The sequence below is a fragment of the Hyla sarda genome, chromosome 3 (genome assembly GCF_029499605.1).
Source record: "Hyla sarda isolate aHylSar1 chromosome 3, aHylSar1.hap1, whole genome shotgun sequence".
Taxonomy (NCBI): domain Eukaryota; kingdom Metazoa; phylum Chordata; class Amphibia; order Anura; family Hylidae; genus Hyla; species Hyla sarda.
Window position 1 is genome coordinate 210,938,236 of NC_079191.1, and position 27,508 is coordinate 210,965,743.

Consider the following 27,508-nt stretch of genomic DNA (forward strand, 5'->3'; position numbering starts at 1 on the left):
CTCACTCAGGAATATTCTGTGTGTGGCCTATGGATCTACAGTGCATTTCTATAGAAAATACACAACGTATGAAAGGGGGATTTTGCTACTAACATAGGAAGCATTAATACCATCCACACATACCATTCTCAGGAGGATAAATGCAAAACATAAAGAAACTATTATTCCGTGTACCACTTTGCAAGTTGGCCACATACGGCACTAAGCCTTTTGAGTAAATGAACGCTAGACTTTGTTAGAAAAGGAAAATGTCTATAAACATATCTGAACAGTATTCCTCCCTTATACCATTCTTTTGCTATACATATATTATCATGCAAGCTTGTCTAAGACATAAGTAGAAGTGACGTTTGCCCTGAGCACATCCTGATCAAGATTATTTTTCTACCTTAGCAATGGAATTGCACATGCAGCTTTCACGAAATAGGATTCTGTTGTCCATTGTTTATTGAAGAGAGGTTATGCCATCATAGGCTAAAGTATTAGAATCAGACTGATGGGGCCACTTCACCCTTTACCTTTTATCAAACCAGACATTCTTGAAGACAACTTTGAGACTATACCCACACATCGGCCCTCATTTACTATTCTAAACCCGACTTGTTTTGTCAGGTTTTTTTGGCGCATCTTTGTCTGTGACATGTCGCAGACATCCTGCGCCAGTCTGCGACACGATGCAACATTTTTTCCTGATGGACCTAATGTGGATTCTCCCAAACCCGAAAAAGGGGCGTAACCCGACATTTCTGAGCTTTCCCACGTATTTATAAAGGTTTCCAACCCGAATTTGTTGAATTGTTGTGGATTTTTTCCCGACAACTCAGAGGAGTTGGAAACCAAAACCTACAAAACCCACGTGTGACAAACAGGATGCGACATAATAATAATAAATACCAGGGGAAAAAAGCAGTCGGGTAAGAAAGCAAGATAGACTTACAACTCGATTTTCTAAGTAAATGAGGGCCATAGTATTTTGGTCTGGGATTTTCTCAGTATTTTGAACAAAACCAGGAGTGGAACCAACACAGAAAGTGCAAATCTTTTCATTATAGTTTTTCTCTATGTTGGTTTCACTCTTGGGTTTGGTTGAAAATACTGAGAAAATCCCAGACCAAAATACTATGTGTGAACATATTCAAATTATATGTCAAATTATTTATAAAGCTGTTTTTCAGGACCGAACAACTCATACCAAACCTTCCAGATGTCACAGAGCTAGGAAGTTTTATTATTGCACTTACTGATAGAAGTCTCATTGCAATATAGGGTGTATATAATATCTAAAAGAAACTGAAGGCCCGGCACTAGCAGGACTAGGGTGTGTAAGCATGTCAGGGGTCGGACAGGGCGATCCTGGATGTTAGTTGGTTGTGGCGGTGCAAAGTCCAGACAGACCGTGCACAATAATTATGAAAGAAAAGAACATGGGACTGCACTCACCATCCAACGATTCTTTATTGACTAGGGAAGTCACAATGAATCCCTGCCTCCCCTGTGATGCCTGCCTATGACTTCCCTAGTCAATAAAGAATTGTTGGATGGTGACTGTGTGACTCCTCACGGCGCCGTGGAGGAAAGAGAAAGATGATGCTATGCACCGTTGTAAATGGAAACAATTGTCAATATGGATGCCACTGAGGAAAAGAGTAGAGCTCTTGAAACACGTCTAGCTTCCCCCTCCCCATACAACTTTTATTTGCTGAACCCACCTGAAGATTGTGAACAGCTAATTGCATTGTTGATTACTAGCCCATGCTCCCGAGACCACAAGGAGGACGCTAACTCAGCAAAGACTGAGGCCTCTTGGTGGTTGCACAAGCCTTAGAGACAGGATGTGTCTCCTACCACGATACAGTAGTCCTGCTGGAGCGTACAGTTGGAAGTCATTTCTATCTGGAGGAACTCTAATTCTCTGTGATTTTCTTTAATCTCTACTATATACTATTGATATGTTACAAAGTGATAACAAAAATCATAAAGTACAGTAACATGTATTCAGTTACATTTCCAGCCTCTAACTAGCTTGTAAGCAATTACAGAACCGCAGTTCCCCACCCAGACTAAAGCTGTTTGCCCAGTGAAGAAATGGCTTAAGTTTACAGCTAATAAGAGGGGATTAAACATCTGGGATGCGACAACTATGGCACCATGACAGCATTGGCCGTTCATTATAACATTGACATAAGGCATTAACAAGGAACAACATCATCGCCCTATAATAATTTATCTAAAGTAAATCTTACAATGTAGGAGAACTGTCTATAGCCATATGATTGATGTCATGTCATATGGAATTTATTTTATGCTTAGATTAGCTACTTTCGTAACTTATTTTTGTTGTTCTTATAGCGGTGTATCTGTATTAGAATACATTACCCAACCCATTTACACAAACATAAAAAGATAGAAGTGCTCAGCTGAGGGCTGTGCCCATTAATTTCTGCTTGGCACATATTCGCTCTCTTTGGAGAGTGCACAACTGGTGTCAGGATTTACAGGAAGTCTGTAGACTATCTGTAATACATACACTACTTACCCCACAATTCAAGCAGAGTCGAGTGGTGTTGAGCAGGAACAAATGGGCACTATGCTCAGCGGAGTGCTTCCTCCTAACTGTTTTGGGAATTGTTGAGAGTCTTATCACCCATACCTGCACGATCAGAACTTCTGATGTGTGAGAAGATTTTAGATGTGACACTTTTTACTGAAAGAATCACGCCTTATTCATTTTGGGTGTGTTTTTTGGGTTAGGGGAAGTTTCCTCAAAACACAACATGCTGTAGGTGTGCAGTTTTTATTTTTTTCTGGCAATTTCTGTTGTTTTTGTTCTAAAACCCTTATCTTTTCTTGCTCCAAAAACTACATATCTAAATGTGTGCTATTTAAGTATGTTTTTGTGGAGTTTTATTTCCACATTCTTGAGCAGAAATCTGTGAATCAAACATAATTTGTAATGGAAAAATACACAGGAAAAAAAGCTTGACAGCCCCCCACCCCAAAAAAATCCTACAACATTTATTGTAGCCTTTTTTTAAGGAAAACAGGGCCCACAAAAATGAGGAATTACCTATCAAAAGGGTAGGGGATATATTTTAGATTGCTGGGGGTCTGACCGCTGGGATCCCCTGCGATCTCAGGTACAGAGGATGATATATGTCCTTTAAGAGAGAACCCAGTAGTCAGAAGTGAATTTGGCTACTTGCCTTTATCCCCTGTATTGATATTAAATTGCCCAATGAGTTAAGTGAAAAGTGAACCAGACCAGCCCATAAGCTTCTTTGATAGAAATGTTCTCACAGTTTTATTTTGTGTAAGTTCACATTCCTGTATCATTTAGGAACTAAGAGGTGCAGCCTAACATCTCTTGACATTTGCTTGGAAAAAAGTATACTGGAAATACAAATACCATCTGACTAGCTCAGCTTCTAGTTCTCATGATCAGTCGGGTGCCGAACCAACCTCGCCCCCAACCCTCCACCCCCGATAAAAACTTTTCACATTTTCCTAGAAAATATCAACCTTATTTTTATTGACAGGAACACTTTAAAGTCTATACAGCCATTCCTGATCAAAAGAAGAGCTTTACTTTAAAGTAAGATATTGGTCGTCTTCCATAAATTTAGCAGCATTATACAGTGTCAGAAGCAGTGTCCTATTTGCTCCTAAATTACCTATAAAGCTATAAATGATACAATAAAAAAGAATACTGTTAAGAAAAGGCTGTTTCACAAAGTCTGATCTTGACTCTAGCATGTTTTGGAAAATTTAGATGATCCAGATAATTCCCTGAAATGAAAGGTGGGGTTTGGAAATTTGTTCTCTTCAAGCTGAAGGTTTCTGGTTTTAATTTCCCAAACACAAGTTTTGTAGGAAAGACACACGAGATATATCAGGTTTATTATTGTGTTTTAGTGTCACTGGCAATCACTACATAGTGTACAGATAGTCAGTAAAACCACAGAGGGGAGGTGGAATCATTTACCATTTCATGGTTCAGCTATTGTGTTTCTATTTTTTAGTTAACTCATTCTGTGCAAAGTGAGTGCCTAACAGTGGATATAATCATTCAGTTTCCAAATGGCGATTATTAGACTTTTTGGGGGGATTTATGATACTTTGTGCCTGGTGCAGATGGTTAAAAAGGCTCTTTTTACTGATTTCCACCACTGTCCTGCACACCAAGTTTACTACCATTTACACCTTGAGATCTACACTAGCTCAGAGATGATGTACAAAAAAGAAAGTTGCAACGGTACTCTTTGATCAAAATGTGTTCCCCCATCCACCACGCGGAGGTGGCCTCATATCGGATGGGACCCTAACATGGTAACTCACCTCTGCTGTGCATATAGCCTCTGACTGTGTGACATGCTGAATCAGCCATTGACTAAACCACCTCCAGTCTGAGAGGGGTGGGGTGCATAGCTAAAGAGGGTGCCACACCCCCCAACTTACAAAGTAAAAACAAAAAGAAAAATAGCCAGCACAACAACCTAATACACAAGTGCCTGCTGCTGTGGCAAATACAAAATGTACAAAAAAGAAAGTTGCAACAGCACTCTTGGTCAAAAAATGGAGGCTCTTAGCGCACTCTTTGACCAAAATATGTCCCCCCCATCCACCACGCGGAGTTGGCCTCATAACGGATGGGGCCATCCGATATGAGGCCACCTCCGCGTGGTGGATGGGGGGACACATTTTGATCAAAGAGTGCGCTAAGAGCCTCCATTTTTTGACCAAGAGTGCTGTTGCAACTCTTGTGTATTAGGTTGTTGTGCTGGTTATTTTTAGCTCAGAGATGATGATTTTAGAGGCTGCCATGCGGCCACCCTCCCATGTTGGTAGGGGTTACCTTAAAGTGCAACTGTCATAATTGTTTAACGCCCCAGACTACTACAATGTTGTTACTGATGACCATAAAGTGAATGTAGCCATACTTTTATTGCCACTTTTCCTTCTTTTATAAGCTATAAAATCATTGTATGCAGCTGTCAGGCACAGTCGGATAGGCATGGCTTGGGGTTTGTAAAGCCCCGCCGCCGCCACGCCTATCCTCTCTTTCAGCGCTGGGACTGCTGTGTTTTACTACACAGCAGATGCACCCCTCCCTGCCGGCTCTTACGTGCGCATGCTGCGGTGAATTGATTGAGTTGACTGTGCCTGATCGCTGGAAAAAATAATTTTATAAGTTAAGGAAAGGCGGTGATAAAGGTCACTTTATGGTCATCAGTAACAACATTTTAGTAGTATGGGGGGGGGGGGGGGTTAAAAAATGATGAATGTTGCGCTTTAAAGTGCAACTTTCACAGCCGAGCAATGTATGAAGCTGCATTCTCAGAGCGTAGGGAGATGAAACAGAACATACCTTTATATACTTTGCCTGCAGCTTGTAAACTTATATCTGCTTCTGTTTTGTATTTCGATTAAACAGTTAAAGGGGCCTGCTAAGTAACAGGGACATGCCTCTTCCCTGGCATGACCCGCTCACAGTATAAAGCCCTGTACACATCAATCATGCAGGTCAGACCGGAGAGGAAGTGTGTTTCTGCTGCTTGACTGGTCCCTTCCACCGTTTGGCCGGCCCCTCTGACTGTTCAGCCGAAATACAAAACAGCCACAGATGTAAGATTATAAGCTGCAGGGAAACAATAGAAAGGTATTATTTGCTTCATCTCCCTATGTCCTAATTGATGGTGCCTGTACCTCTCTACCTCATATGGAGGTGACAGTTGCACTTTAAGACTCCGGTCTCAGTTAATCCCCCCTATTGTCACAGACTTTCACTGGTTCCTCTTCATGTAAGCAAGAACTGTACAAAAGCAGCATTCAGATGACTGCTGCAGATCCAGCATCTCTAACCCTTGTCAGGTAACTAAAAGGGGTACTCCGGTGGAAAACTTTAATTTTTTTTTTAAATGAACTGGTGCCAGAAAGTTAAACAGATTTGTAAATTACTTTCATTTTAAAATCATAATCCTTCCAGTACTTATTAGCAACTCTATGCTACAGAGGAAACTCTTTTCTTTTTGAATTTCTTTTTTGTCTTGTCCACAGTGCTCTCTGCTGACACCTCTGTCTGTGTCAGGAACTGTCCAGAGTAGCATAGGTTTGCTATGGGGATTTTCTCCTGCTTTGGACAGTTCCTGATACGGGCATCTGGTGTCAGCAGAGAGAACTGGGGACAAGACAAAAAAGAAATTCAAAAAGAAAATAATTTTCTCTGTAGCAAACAGCTGCTAATAAGTAATGGAAGGACAAAGATTTTTTTATAGAAGTAATTTAAAAATGTGTTTAACTTTCTGGCACCAGTTGATTAAAAAAATAAATGTTTTCCACTGGGAGTACCCCTTTAATGCTGAGGAAGCTGCAGGATAAGTGTTTTTATATATGGTGGCCATGCAGATGAATGGCTGACCATACAGTGCATAGAATGGTTGAGTGGAAAGCCCCGACATATAAATGTATTAAGTAAACTAAACCAATGAGGCGTAGATAGTATAAAATATAACTTTTACTAGATTCTTATAAAATATAAAACACAGACAGTGAAATGTACAAATAATTTGTTAGACGATATATACAAGTGTATGCCTCAGCAATTTTGCGGAAGCAAATAATCGCTTATACAATAGCAATTGATGGCAGCCAATTGGCTGACTATGGGGAGGGAAAATGGATACAGGTGAGTACCCTATACATTAAATTTCCCTGCCTATTCTATATACCTTTGCCCTAACTACTATAAGTGTGGATGGGGAAAAGGTATGTAATAGCCACTATCACATAAGCATCAAGTGGTATTTACATGGACAAATTTCTCATACTCCATCTTCCTACATGTTTCTGCCATATTTTTCAGATGGGTAAATCAACTTTGTCTAAAAAAAACTGTATCGTGGTTACATAATTTTTTCACCTTCTGTTTGTACTGTTGTTGTTGCAGAATATGAGCTACAAAAGTGTTTTTCTAACTTTGCCCAGTTTAGTTTTTCATTTTTATTGGTTGAACTGTTATTGTGCTGGTGGGGAAATACCCTAAGCTTTCCCATGAATGAGAACCTTATGTCTAAAGTATTGTATATCCTACCACACGTCAACGCTATAAAACATGAAAATAAAATCATCTCGGTTACTACCTTGGATGTCATCGTTGAATGTACAGTACTGATTTCGGTATTTGTTCAGCAGACGGAAAGCATTAGCATTGGCAAAGTCCTCAAATTGTATAAGACAGTTCATGCCGTACCTAAGAAAGAATAAAGCTGCAATTAGAGACAGGAAGTTCAAAAATGTCTGTCATTGGGACAGTCTGCTTATCTTCCTTTGATGGAGTATTAATATCATAGCGATAACTATAATTTAAAGGGGGTACTCCGACCCTAGACATCTTATCCCCTGTCCAAAGGATAGGGAATAAGATGTCTGATCGTGGGGGTCTCGCAGCTGGGACCCCCACAATCTCTGTGTAGCACCCAGCGCTCATTTAAACAAACGCCCCTCGTGATGTCAAAACCATGCCCCCTCAATGCAAGTACATGGGAGGGTGTGTGGCGGTCACCATGCCCCCTCCCATAGACTTGCATTGAGGAGGTGTGGTCGTGCAGTCACAACCCCCGCCGCCCGCTCCAAGTGTTCGGAACAAAATGTTCTGAACGATGGGGCAGCAGAGTGTCCCTTTAACAACAGTATTAAAACAGAGCTCCAAAGTATAGCTTATAATACCTTAACATGAAAATATTTAGTTTTTCTGCCAGTTTAATTCACAGTGTAGAATCATAATTTACCTTTGGTTTAACCTCTTAGATAAAAATGAAACAGTTTTGTTTCTATATCATAGTTTCCACGGACAAATAAGTTACAATTGCTTAGATTTATATAACCTCTGTGGTTTATATTTCACGTCCACCCATTGTTGGAATTCTTTTATTAAAAGGATAGGAATCCAGTGAAAAAATGGAATAAAGCTATCAAAACAGTAAAGCAATCTGAGTAACATTCTGTATATTTCAGTTAAAAAAATAAATAAATCTTATATTGTATCCTATATCAGTCACAAACTTGTCAGACAAGATGGTCCTGGTCATCAGTCACAAGATGTACTTTTTACAGGTATGTTCTATCAGAAAATTAACTTGATATTCCCAAGCTTTATAGAGATTTATTTAAGTAAAATGTATGAATTTTAAAGTGTTTTTTAAAAGAAGTTTTCAGCTCCATTTTTAAGCTCTGTAAATGGGCACCTATGTAAGGTTGGGTTTACATGTCCAGCATCAGTTGCCAACTTGCCATAACTGATGACAATGTGCATCAGTTGTCATCAGTTGTATCGCATCCGGCGTCCATTTTTTCTGAACGTTAGACAGGGGAGTACAGAAAGCTAAGTTCCCCTCTCCGGTGCAATCCGGTAAGTCCAACCATCCGGTGTATAAATTGAGATGCTGGATGATTGTAAACGGTCCCATTCAAGTGAAAGGGATCAGTTCTAGCATCAGTTTCCCTCCAGTGCACGCCAGAGGGAAACTGTGCCGGACTCCTAATATATGTGAACCCAGCCTAATCTCTGTTGCTTTCTTGTTTAGATAGAGGTGGATTTAGGCCCTGTAAGGAACATTTAAACTAAACTTAAATGGGCACTATCAAATACAAAAACCTTTTATATGTTGTACATGTTGGCAAAACATTAACATTTCTAATATACCTGACATGAAAATGTAATTCCTTTTTATAGAAATTTCACCCCATACCATCCATAACACAATCCTGACTGGCTGCTGCATCATCTTTGTCCGGGCTGAAGCACAGGCATGGACAAAGTCCAATAAGGGAGGGCGGGACTAGTTGTAGTTTTGCAACATCTAGAAGGCCACAGTTTGGATACCACTGCTTTATACCCTGGCTGCCTAATTTTTCCCCCCATTTCTCAAAGATAGCATCATTTTATTCATTTGTGTCTTGCCACCTAATAGCGGTCTAGCTCAGTATAACAGCGGTCTAGCTCAGTACTGTACCAGTCATGCTCACCCATTACCAAAACAAAGCAGTGTCTTTAAAAATGCTGGCTATGAAGGCTTAGTTAAATGGCTGGGAATGTCTGGAAGTCTTAAATGTCAAGCATCGGTAGAAGGAAGACATGTTCTATATTTTGATACATTTTGTTACTGGGATCTCAGCTTTCAATGAAACATGAAATATTTTAATCTTTGCATTAAAGAAGCCAAAATAAATATAGCCAGGCAGTTATGTCTGAACTTAAAAGGAACTTTAGACATAAAGACTCTGGTACTAATTTAGAATTTCTATTGAGAACATCAGAACAGATTTAATTGAATTTCTCATTCTTTTTCTGTTTTCCTTAGTTTTTGTTACGTAAAGGCAATTTATCACCTATATGTCGCTTTACTAATTAAAACCAGACGCAGAAATGGCGCCACCTATAGGTGTGGTAGGAGCCAGCCTAGAGAGCCTAATAGATAAGTGCACCACCTTATTCGACCCACCGTCAGCAGTGTCGAAGCTCAAGGGAGCAGAAGCAGCAGGTCTTACAGCTACAGGTTGGTCCTGCCCTCATCCAGGGGCAGTTAGGGGGCCTCCATTAGCAACAGAAAACCAGCTCTGTATTTTATAACATATTGCATTTTTGCAAAATGTGACCTTTTTACTTTTAGTGACATCATGCACAGTCACATGATTAAGGTAAGAGAGGAGGAGAAGGAAAACTTACTGTAAGTGGTCAATGTGGGTGTGTGTATATAGTGTATATTATGTATATATATTGTATGCAGTGTGTATATAGTGTATGCAGTCATTTACTAAGAGTGTAGGGTTTTTGGTTGTCAGGTTTCTTTTGTCCTCTGTTTCTTTCCATTTAATAAGATGTCGAAGGTTTTTTTAATCCTCAACAGAAAGGACAAAAAAATTCGGGGGAAAAACTGTTTCTCTTCCGGTGTGTGAGAATCTGAGGCAAGAAACACCACCCCAACAACCAGCAATGCAAAAGCATGAAATTTCCAAAGCATTTGCCAAATTCCTGAGACATTTTCAACAACATTTACAAAATTTTGAAATACCATTTGAGTATGCATTGGATTGTGTTGGCAATACTACAAATAAATTTGTGCAATACCTATTTAATAAACTACAGATAATGTTAGAAAGTACTACCATGAAACAATGCAAACATCAAAGACAACAGCATTTAAAATACACATTAAGGGCTCGTTCAAATTTCTGCTGCGGATCCACCGACGATGGTCCGTTACAGTGTGTCTTGGATATGCCTGCTCGGAGCGGCAATCCACCGCTATGAGCAGACACACTGCTGCGATGTGCGAGTGGGCTCCCCCTGAGCCCTGAGAGCAGCAGCGATGTGTGTGAGTGTGATCTGTTTTTACACCAAACTTTGGCAGTTAGGTTTTCACAATCCACTCTTCTCCGCTTTTTCGTCGGGTTTTGGACAAAAAACCGAGGGGTTTTGGGAAAATGTTGGGTTACGCCCATTTTTTGAGAAACCACGCCCCTTAAAAGGATTTTCTAAAACTCTTCGAGTGACTTGTTTTTTTTCTAGATGCGCCTAAATTTAGACCGCAAAACCCAATAAATAATGTTGGGTGCGACGTAAATGAGGGCTATAGTGTGTATATATATATATATATAGTGCATTCAGTGTGTAGCTGTACTTACAGACACAGGCCTGGTAAGTAATGGTACAGTGGATGATTAAGTTGTGGGGAGGGATCGGGGGGGGGGGGGGAGGGAGGAATGAATTGGCAGCGTGGGATCAAGGGGGAGAATAAAGTGGCACAGGAGGTAACATGGGTGGAAATGAAATGGCATGGGGTGGATCAAGGGGAGAAGGAAGCGGCACAGGGGGTGATAAGAAGGGGAATAGAGTGGCACAGGGGGTGATAATGGGGAATAAAGTGGCACAGGGGGTAATAAGGGGGGAATGAAGTGGCACAAGGGATGATAAGGGGTAGGATTGAAATGGCATAGGGGGATGAAGGGGAAAATGAAGGAGCACAGGGGTTGATAAGGGTGAGAAAAGAAGCGACACAGGGGGGTAAAGAAGAGGGGGAATGAAGCGGCACAGGGAGTGATGAAGGAGGTGATAAAATGGCACAGGGGGTGATAAAATAGCAAGAAGGGGAATGAAGTGGCACAGGGGGTGATGAAATGGCACAGGGGGTGATGAAGAAGGGGAATGAAGCGGCACAAGGGGTGATGAAATGGCACAGGAGGTGATGAAGCAGGAGATAACATTGCACAAAGGGTGGAGAAATGGCACAGGGGATGATGGATTGGGGAGATGAAATAGCACAGGGGGTGATGAAGGGGGAATGAAATGGCACACACCTTTAAAAATGCCTTTATGGATTATAAGTTAAAATCCTATCCAATGTGTTAACTACTAACTCTTCCTGCATCTTCTATCTGTCATGTAACCTTGATGTGGTTACTGAAGTATCAGGCTTATTATAATTTAAAACTTACTTCACTATTGCTTCTGGTATTGGACACTGTGAAGTTGGTATACAATGTCAAATTTGTAAATGAGCTCTTCCCAGAAATGCCCTCAATGCCCACTGCTGTTAAGAACACCTAGATGAATCTCCCCGATGTTTTGTTGGCTTTTTTGGGGTCCAATATTTTGCAGTTACCCACCCCCATCCTTTCCCCATTCTCAGGCTTTATTATACCTTGAGTATAGTATTTGGGGGTATTGGGCAGAGCTGTAGGCATAGGAATTGTGGCACATCTGGCTGCGATAGGCACAGTACTAGCAGTAGCAGCAGAATGGCAGTGTAAAGAATGGAGGTGTTGTTGCTATAGTAGGTGGGGATGACTTCAGAAGTTTGAGTCCACGGATTACCTAATATAGTCTGCAGTCATCAGGAGACATCATATTTCTATAGGCTGGATGGAACAGAAAAAGAAAGAAAACATCTACATCTTCAAAGAACACCCCCTGTGAGACACTGGATGTAATAATCTTGTATTCTGCATCTGATCAGGTCAGAGCCACTCTAATGGCCATAATACTGAGGTGTTTTATGGTTTGATTTGTTTTATGTTTAAACACAGAAAATATTCACTATAGATCTTAGACTTGGGCCCTATGAAACATCAGTAATATGGCCTTAGATGCATATGGCTCTATTCATATGGTTGTATGATCAGTTACTGAGAGCTGTGCATACTGTATCACAAAACAGATGCCCTAAGGAAATCAGGAAAACCATCCCCAGTGGAAAGTTTTGGACTAGGTTGTCCTGATGGGTATTCAATCCGTTTTTTAAATAAAGTATACAGCACTCAGAATGATCAATACAGTAGTGTAAATACAGGCAAAAAGAGAAGCCAGGGGTAGGAGAATTATACTAAACAAGGCACAAAGGGGCATTCGTATATTGTACAGGGCACAAAGGGGGCATTATTATGCTGTATGGGGCACAAAGGGGGTATTATTACTTTGTTGGGGGTTCAGTGGCCCAGTGCAGAGTGGCCCTTCTGTACACTATTGGACCTATCAGGTGGACTCATTCCCAGTCCTCTGGCCTCCACACTCCTCAGGACTCTCATCACCCAGTCTGTCATGCAAAAAGTTTATGTATTATATTCATGTTAATGTGCCTTTAAGTATTGTTGCCAAGTCTATGTACCCAAGGAAGGTGCCAGTGACCAGGTGACTTGTTGGTGACCTATGGACCCCTCCAAATTGCTCCCTTATATAGCAGGGAGGAGCTAGTCGAGTAGAGATAAGTCTGAGGTGCAGTTGAGTGAAGACCTCAGAGTGTCTGGTGTTCTTGAGGCCTAACCATGCAACCACTATCCATGGAACCCCTTTCAGGTGAAAGTCAAAGCCTGGTAAGCCTAAATACAGGAGACAAGTCTAGTCAGCATAGCCATGTCTGTCAAGTCTAAAGTCAGTGTGGGACTATATAATTGAGTCCAAGTCCATCACAAGTCCCAGCGAGCCCGCAAGTCTCCTAAAGTCCACTCGTCACCTCCTTGGGCCTAAACTGAGCTGTAAAGACTGTAAAATCTATCTGCCTCAGTAATTCTGCCGTTGTTCCGTAAACTTGCATCAGAGTGATTATTTGCCCCGCGCCTGGCCCAGGAACCAGCGGCCATACCTCAGGTGGTGTAGTGGATAACCACGCACTGGCGTCATGAATACCAAGGGTTAATAAAATTTGCCCTAAGGGTTACAACATCTGCCATTCATTCAACCCCTTCACCACAGGGGCATTATTACAGTGTAAGGCATTAGGAGGCAAATCATTACTTTTGAAGCCTAAAATAGGTGCTATTACTGATTGTTGTCAATGAGAGGATCACTATTTTAGTGTGCAGGCACTATTACTGTATGAAGAATAAAAGGTGACACTATAAGGCTAGGGCTGCACGATAACTGTGACCATGACATGGGTTATGTGGCCAAGAGAGCTCCATGTGGCATTCCCTGAATCATGTATTTGAGTGGGGTAATGCTGAAACTTGCAATAAATCATAACCAGAAATGGATTTATCATGTTTGTCAGGGTACAGTTGCAGCTTTTTGCGGTTTGCAATGTAACCCGTTCACTCAGATTAGCTGAGATGCAGTATGATTGAGGAAGTGTGACGTGGCGATTCTTAATTACACAACCGATTGGCCCCACATTCAATTTGCCCAGAGCCACACTTATTCTAAAACCAGCCCTGAGTGTATGCATTGTGTGTATAGTGTATGCAGTGTGTATATACAGACCTACAAGGTACCCCAGTGGAGACAATGGTAAGTTATAAACTGACAAACCACAAGAACCCTTAATAGGAATCAGTAATAACCTTTTATCCTTTTCCCCCACTGTAAAACGTAACTTTTATTAATATATTATAAAATCCCAAAGCACAACATAATATTGTTAAAATCACCAATATTGCCAATGTGTAAAATTAAAGTGCCTTAAAAGTGCAACTGTCCTACAGTAGGACAGTAAACAATATATTGCACAGCTTTCTCTATGCCTACAATGATAGTAAAGGGCCTCCACTTGTGTAGATGTCCACTAGTTGGACAGTGAATGATTTATGGCACCATATTCCTGGCCTCTAAATAATGTGTTATTGTTGGTGACTGCAGTCCTATCAACAAATTAGAAGCACAATGGCAAGACAAGCCTTTAAAACATAGACACAACTAGCCCCCCTGGCATGTTTGACTCCTTAGAGCTTTATCAGACATCTGGGCTAATGGCTGTCTCACCTAGGTGCATGCTGTGTGTGTATGCATTGTGTATACAGTGTATGCAGTATGCATGCTGTGTGTGTGTAGTGTGTATACTGGAGCTGAGCACCCCTTATGGACTAGAAGTTTGCAGTAGTGAACTACAAGTTCCAGCGCTGTGCCCTTCCATTTCTTCTATTGCGACAGTGTGTATACAGTGTATGCAGTGTGCATGATGTGTGTTTTGTGTATGTAGTGTGCATGCTGTGTGTGTAGTGTAGTGTGTGTGAATGTAGTGTGCATGCATGTGATCGAAACGCGTCTGATGGAATGGTTGGTTTTACCTGTGTCCAGTGATCTTCAATAAAGCTGTTTTCGTTTTGCAAGTGTTGGATCATCGCTTGTTTGTTTAGCATGACGTGAACATGCCATGTGTATAGTGCAACCATGCACCAGGTCGCCATGGCGATTTTGTCAGCCCTCTTCAGACAGCTGTTGAGAAAGGCTCAGGTGGAGCCGCAACGCGTGCAGACGCTAAGCTGTGAACCGCAATAAAGCAAAAAGAAAACGACTACGTGTGCCAGGAATTCTTTCCACTTGTGAGCTATAACATCTACATGCACTGGGACCTAAGCCACAGTGCCGACCATTTCTCATCCATTCATTGATTTATCGGGATGTGCACCGGCCAGCACTCATGTCAGCAACGCTCTACTATAGCCAGGAGGATGCTACCAAGATACTACAGCAGGTAACTGCTTCATCTGACTTTCTCAAGGTTCCGACGTGCGAGTACAAACGCCGGGATCTGGAACGTGAGTCTAAGAGATTGATCTCATACGATTTGCATGCTACAACACTTGCCGAGTATCATAAATCAGAAAAGATTCCTAGGGGTCTACATGTAAAATTGAGACCTACCTTCTTCTCCGATGATCTGGAATATTGTCAGGATTTCGAGAAGATTATAAATAAATGTTCTAAGGACTTAATGCTATTAACCATTTCACGACTACAACGTGCAATTTGCAATATTAAAGAACAGATTACCAGCATCGACAGGCAGTTAAAAGATTCTATGAGCAGTGAAGATTTTTCTGCATAAAAAAATTCTACAGATTCTGTGCTTACCTCCTACCGGAGCGAACTAGAGGCGAAGAAAATACAGAAATTCATCCGTGATACTGAGGACTATCTTCACAACAGAGTTTATAGATGGCAGGATTCTCAAGATTACTCGGGACCAAGAGGAGGATATCGTTCATCAAGCTCAAGCAGCGATTGAGGTCAGAGCCGTGGTCGTCGCCCTTTTCAGAGACGTGGAAGAGGGAGGCCACCGGGAAGAAGAAATGGGCAGGATGGCGTCACCCAAGATCCTACCGCTACAGGGACAATGACTCGGTCCCAGGTAGGGATACTTCATTAATTGTCAATATTTCTTCTAAAAATTTAACCCCAGAACAATTTATAGTTCTGGAGAAAGGACTGTCGTTTAGTATGGACTATATGTTTGATACTTTTCAAATGGACATTGATATGGCCAGACTGTTTAGAAATATTCGTCTAAAAGCCTATTTTGCTAATAAAACATTTAGTTTTTTTAATCAACTGTTGCCAGAAAGTTAAACAGATTTGTAAATTACTTCTATTAAAAACTCTTAATCCTTCCAGTACTTATTAGCTGCTGAATACTACAGAAGAAATAATTTTCTTTTTCGAACACAGAGCTGTCTGCTGAATCACGAGCACAGTGCTCTCTGCTGACATCTCTGTCCATTTTAAGAACTGTCCAGAGTAGGAGAAAATCCCCATAGCAAACCTCTCCTGCTCTGGACAGTTCCTGACATGGATAGAGGTGTCAGCAGAGAACACTGCGGTCAGGCAGAAAGGAAATTCAAAAAGAAAAGAACTTCCTGTGGAGCATACAGCAGCTGATAAGTACTTGAAGGAATAATATTTTTTAATAGAAGTAATTTACAAATCTGTTTAACTTTCTGGCACCAGTTGATTTAAAAAATGATTTTCCAGGGGAGTACCTCTTTAAGTATATAATGTAATAAACAGACAATAAGCTATTCATACAATAGGATGTTATTAATAGTAAATCAGGAAACACTGGTGTATACATTACAGGATACATTTTTCTCTTAATTTACAGTCTTATCTTTACACAAGAGAAATGTAACAATCCGTTCCACTAATTGTAAACAGCCCGCAGAAAGAATGACTTTACTGTGCTGAGCTTAATGGTCTTATGAGGGAATAATTTCATTAAAAAAGGCATTACTATCTACAAGCTATGGTCTTGGACAATAACAACAGTAAGGTGACACATGATTTTTAAGACTGCGCTTGTAAATAAACATAAGGCCCCATTTATTCTCTACATTAATGTCAATGATCACGTTATCAAGGAAACATTGGTGACAAGTGTGAAAAAATATCTCAAATTCTTTGCCAGAGATGCTAGCTGGCACTGCTAATATATAAAGCTTAGCCTTCCTCTATGGGGTTCTTATCAGCCAGTTACTTGCGGTACAGTCACTTAGTGGTAATATACATAATGTGAGGTGCACTATTCATGTTTCAGTAAATTCCAATACCGGCAAACAATAGTAAGATAGAAGATGGTGCTCACCACAACTTTTGACATGCTCTTTATTCCACTTTAACCATCTTTGTGCAGGGGTACAAGCAGATACAGAATAAAAAAAAAAAACTGAATTTCTAGAGTCATTTACTAAATCTGGGTGTCTAAGGTAGACTATAAGATGTGCATTGTTATTGGATGATATAAAGGAAGCAATCTTGTGGTCCAGTGGGTCTTTTTTTTTTAGCTCTTTCACAATTTGAGTCCGGGTAAACTAAAAGCTATTGGGAAATTTTTTTTAAACCATATTAGCCAGTTTTTTTGTTTAAAACCTGCAGATTATGGCCTATGTGGCCTATTTGTACATAATTTTGTGACTATTTACTCCAACCACCATATAGTTCAGTCCTCGCATGATGCAGCAGCTGATACACCCCCTCCATGTATTTTTATGTGTTCCTGAATAATGGATATCTCAGATGGATGCCATATAGTAGGCCATCAATACCTGATCATTGGGGTTCTGGCTCCTGGAACCTATACCAATGATAACCTGATTGGAGGATCCACTGTGCTTGTGCGAGCAATGAGACCTCTTCACTATTTCAGGCACAACTCTATTCGCTGGGTAGCGGCTGTACCTGGTATTGTGACTTGTCTCATTGAACACATAATTTTAACCTTGTAGTGTAACTTTTAAAAGAACTTATGTGGCCATAGTCTGTAATTTGTACTGGTGGGGGGAGGATGCATTAAATTGCGGCTCCTCAGAAGTAGCGATACTACTAACCCAGGAAAGAAGTACAGTACTGCTTACAAAAAATCATAATCGACAAATCCTCAGGCCCAGATGGCATTTACCAGTATTCTAAAGGAGTTCAGTAATGTAATAGACAGACCCCTTTTTTTTAATATTCAGGGACTCTATAGTAACAGGGAAGGTTCCCAAGGACTGGCGCATGGCAAATGTGGTGCCAATATTTAAGAAGGGGTTAAAAGGTGACTCCAGGAATTATAGGCCTGTTAGTTTAACCTCTGTTGTATGGAAATTGTTTGAGGGTTTCCTAAGAGATGCTATTTTGGAGTATCTTGATAAAAATAACTCACTAACCTAACTCATACTAACCTGATCAGCTTTTATGAGGAGGTGAGCTCCAGACTGGACCAGGGGCAATCGCTGGATGTCGTATATCTGGATTTTTCCAAAGCATTTGATACAGTGCCACATAAAAGGTTGGTGCATAAAATGAGAAAGAACGGGCTGGGGGGAGAATGTGTGCAAGTGGGTAAGTAACTGGCTCAGCGATAGGAAACAGAGGGTGGTTATTAATGGTACTTATTCTGATGACTGTTACTAGTGGTGTACCGCAGGGGTCAGTCTTGCGTCCTGTTATATTTAATATATTTATTTATGACCTTGTAGAGAGGTTGAATAGTAAATTAGCAATCTTTGCAGATGATACTAAACTCTGTAAAGCGGTAAACACTATAAAGGACAGTGCACTATTAAAAAAAACTGAATTTCTAGAGTAATTTACTAAATCTGGGTGTCTAAGGTAGACTAAAAGATGTGCATTGTTATTGGATGATATAAAGGAAGCAATCTTGTGGTCCAGTGGGTCTTTTTTTTTTAGCTCTTTCACAATTTGAGTCTGGGTAAACTAAAAGCTATTGGGAAAAAATTTTTAAACCATATTAGCCAGTTTTTTTTGTTTAAAACCTGCAGATTATGGCCTATGTGGCCTATTTGTACATAATTTTGTGACTATTTACTATTTACAATCGCTGGATGTCGTATATCTGGATTTTTCCAAAGCATTTGATACAGTGCCACATAAAAGGTTGGTGCATAAAATGAGAAAGAACGGGCTGGGGGGGAGAATGTGTGCAAGTGGGTAAGTAACTGGCTCAGCAATAGGAAACAGAGGGTGGTTATTAATGGTACTTATTCTGATGACTGTTACTAGTGGTGTACCGCAGGGGTCAGTCTTGCGTCCTGTTATATTTAATATATTTATTTATGACCTTGTAGAGGGGTTGAATAGTAAAGTAGCAATCTTTGCAGATGATACTAAACTCTGTAAAGCGGTAAACACTATAGAGGACAGTGCACTATTACAAATGGATCTGGATAGGTTGGAGGTTTGGGCTGAGAAGTGGCACATGAGGTTCAACACTGATAAATGTAAGGTAATGCACATGGGGAAGAAAAATCCGGGCTGGGATTATGTATTAAATGGGAGAACACTTGGGACGACTGACATGGAAAAGGACTTGGGAGTCTTAGTTAACAGCAAATTTATCTGTAGTGACAAGTGGTAAGCAAATAAAATCATGGGGTGCATCAATAGGGGCATAATAATTTATTGGCCCCAGTGTGTCTATAATAATTCATTGGCCCAAGTTTGCTCCCCCCCCCCCCCCGTGTCCTTATTTCCCCGAATGCGGGACATGTCGGCTTCATTCATTCACCGCCGCCGGTTACTGACATGTCCCACTGCTGCCCTGCTACAAGAAGATGAGGAGCAGGCAGTGGGAGGGGGAAATAAGGACACTGGGGGGGGGGGGGGAGGATAAGCACACTGGGGCCAATGAATTATTATAAACACATTGGGGCCAATGAATCAATGAATTATTATAAACACACTGGGGCCAATGAATTATTATAAACACACTGGTTTCAATGAATTATTATAAATATGCATGGGGGCATACTTTTGGGGGTCAAATTAGTAGTTTAAAAACACCGCCGGGAGCCCTGAATGGCTTCTCGGTGGCGGCCATTCAGGGCTCCCAGCGGGGAATTTAAAAGTGAAAGTAAAAATACACCGTACATCGCAGAGGAAAGGAGCATGCTGCCCGCTCCCCTATTTAATAACTTCCGATCTCAGAAGTGAGACCTGTGCGATCAATCCCTCAGCCCATGTACTACAACCCACATCATGGAACAGAGTCTGTTCCATGATGGGGGTAGTAGTACAAACACTAATGTAGCCTCCCCAGCCACCAGCAGACTCCCGCAACTGGGGAACTACTACCATCATGGAAACAAGTCTGTTCCATGATGGGAGTAGTAGTAGTCCCGGCTGCGGGAGTCTGTAGGCAGAGGTGTTAAAACAGACATGACGGATGTTATAACGGGTGTTAATGGATGAATATGCCCGTTATTTTGATGGACATTATTCAGCCTTTAGCACCTGTTATTTCATCTGTTATTATACATCCATTTTTAATTATACAGTACAGAAAACGGATGTTTACTAAAGGATGAATACTCATAGTGTGAAAGCAGCCTAAAATGTAGACTCTATGGGTGTAAAAAAAATAATTAAAATTTTTATGATAACAGGGATCAATTTATGTGGGCAGGCAGGGATCTAAAAATGTAGCCGACAATAATAAAAATGTAGAAAGGGGCCATTTAAATGTAAAAATTATATATTTTTTATAATTCATTTAACATTTTTTTTTATTAGCAATGCATTTTAATATTGTGTTTAATAAAGTGTGTGTGTATATGTGTGTTTAACTTTTTTTTCTCTATTTTTTAATTTTTTTAGGTAGTACTACTACTTCCAGCATGGAACAGACTGCTCCATGATGGGAGCTGTAGTACCTGTACTAATAGACAGATCGCCCCGGGTGTCACTCCTGATACCCGATGCGATTGTCCTTTCTAAGGCAGAGATGGAGCGGCTTTCTCCTGCGCTCGCATCTATACTCCGGCTGGCCAGTGATGTCAATAGAATTCACATCACTTATTCATATTTCCTGCAGAGAGCTGTGATTGGCCAGATGGTTCCAGCCACTCACATCTCTCTGCGGGAAATATGAATAATATATATATATATATATATATATATATATATATGGCATATACTTATACTACAGTGGGACCAGAGAAGAGCGGCCACACGCCAGCATCTATACATTATACATGACGATTGCTCCGGATGTCAGAAGTAGCACCCGCTGCGATCTGTCTATTAATGCAGGTACTACAGCTCCCAGCATGGAGCAGAGTGTGCTCTATGTTGGGAGCAGTAGTACCTGCAGTTGAGGACAGATCACAGCAGGAGTCACTCCTGACATCCGATGCAATTGTCCTATCTATTATCGTGAAAGCTGCCCGCATCTATACATTATACAGGACGATCACAACAGGTGTCAGGAGTGACACTTGGGGCGATCTGTCTATTAGCATAGGTGGTACTACTACTCCCATCATGGAGCAGTCTGTTCCATGCTAAGAGTGTACTACCTAAAAAAAAAATTAAAAATAGAGAAAAAAAAGTTAAACACATATACACACTTTATTAAACACATCATTAAAATACATTATTAAAAAAAAATTGCCGAGCATTTATTCGGATCAAATCGATTTTTTTTTAATTCGGCGAATTGGCCAAATCAAATTTTTCTAAAAATTAGCTCATCTCCAATCATGACAATACTGTACAATTTCACATTCCATTTAAAGCATAGTTTCTCCAATTTCACACATAAATGGAAAGGAATCTTTTATGCTTCTGGTAATTCCATTAGCTATAAAACAGCTCTGAATGCCCAGTTTGAGCTTTTATAGGCTGGTTTATATCTAATATTGATAAGCTGCTAAATGTGAGACTTTTAGTAATGGTGTAACCTGCTGCATTTTTTTCAAGCCATTTAGAGTGATTTTAAACCTCCAGTTCAAAAGGATTTTTGCCAATTTTAAAGGAACCATACAGATAAGACCCATATCCCATCCCTACATAACAGTAGAAGGGATGATCCCAGAACTTCAGTTACAACCTGTAATTAAATCCCAATAAAAGAAAAGTTTAGGGCTTTTCTGGGATGTTACATTCATGCCCCCTTTGTTTATAAGTTTAACTTTTTTTTATTTTTTACTTTCTACTGCTGTGCTGTAAAATATGTTGGTGCTATAGTAATTCAGCATATATGGTAAGCATTATTATTACCAGCAAAATTTGTATTTATCCAGACCATTGTTACATTTTTAGACCTTTACTTTAACAAGTTATATGCACACATATTATACTAATTAGTTTATACCTCATTGCATTACTCACTGTGTAGTATACCTCACTGTATTATACTATTTAGAACATATGTTTTGTATGTATGTGCGTGTGTTTGTGTATGTGTGTGTGTGTTTAATGCATTTTTTTTTTTTAAAGTCTCTATAAAGTTTAAAATGCAGAACAAACCTGACAGTCAAATTCCTGGTGCCCATTCCATCATAACACTACAGAATAGACTGCTGTTTACAGCATGTGCAGTCTGCAAATCGGTGCAGACTATACATAGTCAATGGCAGGCTGGCTGTTCTGCTCCATGTCACTATTGTAGATTACAGGAAAGATTTTTTTATATATTCTGATTAGCACATCCAATGGTATAGATACCTTTATTTTACTAAGTCTAGGTCTCAGGGTCTCATTCATTTTAGCTATAATAGCTAGGTTAAACAGATACCCTGTGATTGAAATAAAACCGGTGGAAAATACATGAAACCTACCCATTTGTTTTAAAATCTGTTACTGGAAATAGATTTTCCATGCATGGTTTCCCTTTAGATGGAATGATTGCAAAGTATTGAAAATATGTTGGCTGCTCGGAGAGATATTTGGAATAGCTGGGTGGAAATTCTATATTATGATCATTGTGGAGTGAACAAAGTATAAAAACCCCTCACAGGAACCTCTCCCTATTTCCACCTGCAAACACTGCCATTTCCCAGGGTTTTTAGGTGGAAATAGGGAGAGGTTCCTGTGTGGGGCCGCTCTTTTTAAGACGAGTAACACTTTACTCAAAAAGGTGGAAGGAAACTACGTATTGTCCATTGTAGCAGGTGGGTGTAAAAAAAATCCCCTGTAAGGCCCTACTCTCGCCCTATTAATTCCCTTCTTGGTAAGTGTTACTTGCCATAAAAAGGGCGGCCCCACCCAGGAAACTCTCCCTATTTTCACCTAAAAGCCCTGGGAAATGGCAGTGTTTGTAGGTGGAAATAGGGAAAGGTTTCTGTGTGGGGCCACCCTTTTTAGGGTGAGTAACACTTTCCAAGAAGGGAATTAATAATGCGAGAGTAGGGCCTTACAAGGGAAGTTTTTACCCACACCGGTTATAATGGACCATACGTTGTTCCCTTCCACCTTTTAGAGGTCTTTGCATCACAACAATATGTGGTGTCCCGGTACCGTATTGCATACCGTACCTAGTGTAGAGGTCCCCAAAGTCAGAGTAACTACGTCCAGGTAGGGTTCCTCAGGTGGGACAGCCCCTAGTCGCCTCTCCTCAAGTCTATCTTTAATAATAATAAATGTATATATTTAATAATTATACATATTCTATAGTAATGTATAGTACTTACCTTGTTCAGCGTCGCAGGACCTTCGGTCATGTGACCATGCTAGCAACCTCTATGGTATGTTGTAGGACCTTAGGACGTCCTTGGGTCATGTGTAACCCACAAATCTCTGTAATGATGATTGACATCAGTATGGACCAATTAGCATTAGTCCGGCCCCTGCCCATATAAGGGAGCTGCGTCCAATTATCGCTCTCTTGGGTTTCTGCTCTCGTGGATGCCGGACTAGCAGGACGGATCTATGCAACTTTCAAAGACACGCTAGGCCTCAAAGACCTGCCGGCCTCAGCGGAACCAAAACCGTGAGTTCACATCTAAAACCCTGCTAATGCTAGCGTGACTACTGGACCGCAACTAACCCCTAAATCCAGTGGAACAACGCATAGTACCAAAAGACTCTAAATGCTAAAGTCCCAACCATTGTCAATCTCCAAGGAAAGCTGTTGTTATGCTGAGAGACTGTTATGTTATTGAAGCTTGCAGAAAATCTTCAGTAAAAGTTAATACTGTTTCAGAAAAATCTCCGGTTGTGGACAATCGATTCTCATTATCTACATCCCTATCGCTCTTGGGAAGGGTGGCGGTAGCAAAAGCATTATTGAGGAGCCCTGACCCTAGCGTCACGAATAGCAAGGGTTAACAAGCACCCTTTAATTACTGCACAGCTACACTCCCCATACCCTACATCCCCCAGGCTATCACATAGCTTTTTGGCGTCTCACGAACAGGATACAGGTGTGTGCCTCCAGCTGTTGCCATCAAGTAAAGTGTACTCCCCCTGTATAAAAGACTGTACCCATGTGTTACGGAGCACCATATAATGGTACGGAAGATTGGGTATGGTGCCGCGTGTAGAGCCAAAGTGAGCGTGTCACAGCCAAAAGGGAACTTAAAATCACAGTTGTTGTTTCCGGGGGGACAGGAAGTCGGGGCTGCACCAATGACGTTCTTCCGGCTGCCAGCCATTTTGGCGAAGCCCAGTATAAAGGGAACCCTGCACAGCGACTTCTTCAGTCTGCACAAAGGAGAGCCAGAAGGTACAGACATGGCAGAGAGCAGCGTTCCACGTGGCATGCGCACGAAGATGGCACCAGAACAAAGGAAAGTTGCGGCAGTCGCAGCCCAACCGTTCCACGATCTTGCTGACCGTTTGCAGCGGTTGTCACTGGATGAAGAGGGGGCTTGCAATCTTCCCCCACTGCCCGATGATGACGACGACTGGCAAGATAACCCTCCAGGGGACACTGCAGGGACATCTGGAACTCCTTCACCAGTGAGACTGTCCCCTCATCACCGAACTTGGGGTTCGTGGGCTGAGATCACGACGGAGGAATCATCTTTGAGCACTTCAACGGAGGCAGCTTTCTCTTTCTCCACCAGCCCTGAGCCAGAGATACCACTGTCCGCCCTGCAGAATACACGACCGTGCTCACCAAAATTGCCGTAATGGGTCTTTGGAAATGAACCTGACTTTATTCAATACATGCATGATGTGCTTCAACCCCTGCCTGGGAAACTCCTTCCATCGGTTCCTAAGGCACAACAAGAGAAGGCCCGTCAGGAGACCGAAATAGCCGACTTGATGGACAAGCTAAAGGCCCGACACAGAGAACTTTATGCCCCCAAACATGTACATCTGCCTCTTGAGGAAAGGATCCGCTACCAAGAGAACACCAAAGAGATGGAGGCACTCTTCATTCGCACGTGGGACCATCCCCGAGAAGGGGAGAAGCCCTTGGAACATCGCAGAGCAACAGTGGCCAAGTTCGACAAGGTCAGAGGTTATGGTACACTCATTGATTACCACACCGGCTATACCATCCTTGTAAACCAGCGAGCTGTACAGAGGTCATATCTTCACAAAAAGTCCCATTCCCTGGAGGTGGGTCAGATAGTGGAATACACCCCCGTCCGGGGCCGGCGAGGAGAGTGGGTGGCCGCAGTCACCAGGCCAGCAGCTCCAACCCAGTTGCCCTTCAAGTACTTTCCCTCTGATGATTGGGAAGCGGACCCATTCCAGCTGAGGCCGAAATGGCCTGCTCCTGATGCCTCCACCAACGTACCCAAGGAGAAGGAGTCTCTACAGCAGCCGCCACTTCCTTCTGCCTTCAACAAAGTACCCTTGCCTACTCCTATCCAGGAGGTTTGGCCTCGACCGCGGGTACCAACCAAAGTACTTGGGCCTACTCCCGACAAGGAGATTTGGCCTGCCCACCAGGTACCAACGACCATGCTGCGGCCCACTCCCGGCGAGGAGGTGGGGCCGAATCAACCAGCACCAACTGTTAACCTCAATCCTTCAGTGTCACACTCTACCCTTACTAATGTGGCGTGGGAGAGCAACATTAACTCTTTATCCTGCTCATGATCCTGAGAGGGGTAGAGGCTCTAGGCGAGGAGCAGGATGACATTGCCAGAGTTTCCTCTGAACTGTGACCCTTATACTGCTTTAAAGTTTTTTTTGTTGTCTTCACAGACTTTTCTGCAACAGTTCAAGAAGTGTGCCTAGCAGGACTATGCTAAGACTGTTCAAGTTGTAACGTAACAGTGAAGCTTTTGTGCCTTGTCATTAGACCAAGAGACTCCTAGCGGTAGGAGATTCGTAAGTGTGTGCCCGGCTAGAGCTGGTAGCCGTGAAGTTTAGATTCTTAGTGCAGTTGGACTGCTGATCCTTGCACGCTTGTTTACTTGTATATATCTCAATAGTAACGTGACATTCTTTGTGAAATGCACTTATCAGGTGAATGCACCTGAACCCTGTTGGAGTGTTTAATAAATGCTTATGCTAGAGTAACTAAATGCAAGTGGTTCTTGTACCCAGAAAAATTAGCCTTGTACATGTGTACATAAAAAATGTAAATAATAGGTTTTGTAGTAGTTGCTAACATGGCAAAAATGTATAGTGAGATTCAAAAATGTATAGTGAGATTCAAAAATGTATAGTGAGATTTAAATTTTCTAGTGAGCTTAGAAAAATGTTAAGTAGGATGTATCTCATGTTAATCATATCATCCAGTTACTAAATTCATGAACCAATCCTGTTCGTGAGTTTACCCAAACCAATATATGTACACCAAAGAAAATGTTAAGTAGCTTTATAGTGTTGTACCCGACCTTCACTTCGTCCCTCTGTCTTAGGGGATTGACATCGAGGCCGACTTATCTTAAGTAAGGGGGTTTGTGGTGTCCCGCTACCGTATTGCATACCGTACCTAGTGTAGAGGTCCCCAAAGTCAGAGTAACTACGTTCAGGTAGGGTTCCTCAGGTGGGACAGCCCCTAGTCGCCTCTCCTCAAGTCTATCTTTAATAACAATAAATGTATATATTTAATAATTATACATATTCTATAGTAATGTATAGTACTTACCTTGTTCAGCGTCGCAGGACCTTTTGTCATGTGACCATGCTAGTAACCTCTATGGCATGTTGTAGGACCTTAGGAGGTCCTTGGGTCATGTGTTACCCACAAATCTCTGTAATGGTGATTGACATCAGTATGGACCAATTAGCATTAGTCCAGCCCCTGCCCATATAAGGGAGCTGCGTCCAATTATCGCTCTCTTAGGTTGCTGCTCTCGTGGATGCCGAACTAGCAGGATGGATCTACGCAACTTTCAAAGACATGCTAGGCCTCAAAGACCTGCCAGCCTCAGTGGAACCAAAACCGTGAGTTCACATCTAAATCTCCGCTAATGCTAGCGTGACTACTGGACCGCAACTAATCTCTAAATCCAGTGGAAAAATGCATAGTACCAAAAGACTCTAAATGCTAAAGTCCCAACCATTGTCAATCTCCAAGGAAAGCTGTTGTTATGCTGAGAGACTGTTATGTTATTGAAGTTTGCAGAAAATCTTCAGTAAAAGTTAATACTGTTTCAGAAACTCTCCGGTTGTGGATAATCGATTCTTATTATCTACTCCCTATCACTCTTGGGAAGGGTGGCATTAGGAAAAGCATTATTGAGGACCCCTCACCCTGGCATCACGAATAGAAAGGGTTAACAAGCACCCTTTAGTTACTGCACAGCTACACTCCCCATACCCTACATCCCCCAGGCTATGACAAATACTTGGTGGTGTAGGTGCCACATGGTGTTTTTTGCACACCTTTCCTTTTGTTTGATTTCACAAAAATTTTGGGAACATATATTTTATCCTAAGAAAAGTTACGTTTTAGCTGATGCATATCCTCAATACTTACTTGTGGTCTGATGTGGACGAATGTCTGTAATTGGGGAGCAGCACCTAAAATATGTTTAGCACTATCCATATTTGAGAAGTGTTGGTGTGGCCCCATGGTCAATCTACTCTGATGCATCTAGCATTGATCTCCAC

At 41.5% G+C, this 27,508-nt stretch overlaps 1 protein-coding gene across 1 annotated transcript in view; it reads right to left on the reverse strand.

Moving 5' to 3' along the window:
- The window catches only part of ME1 (malic enzyme 1), a 322,523-nt gene that overhangs the window by 52,618 nt on the left and 242,397 nt on the right, over positions 1 to 27,508 (reverse strand). Inside the window, exon 7 of the mRNA XM_056565973.1 lies at positions 7,137 to 7,246. Within this exon, the coding sequence (XP_056421948.1) occupies positions 7,137 to 7,246 (110 nt within the window). The remainder of the gene's footprint in view (positions 1 to 7,136; positions 7,247 to 27,508) is intronic.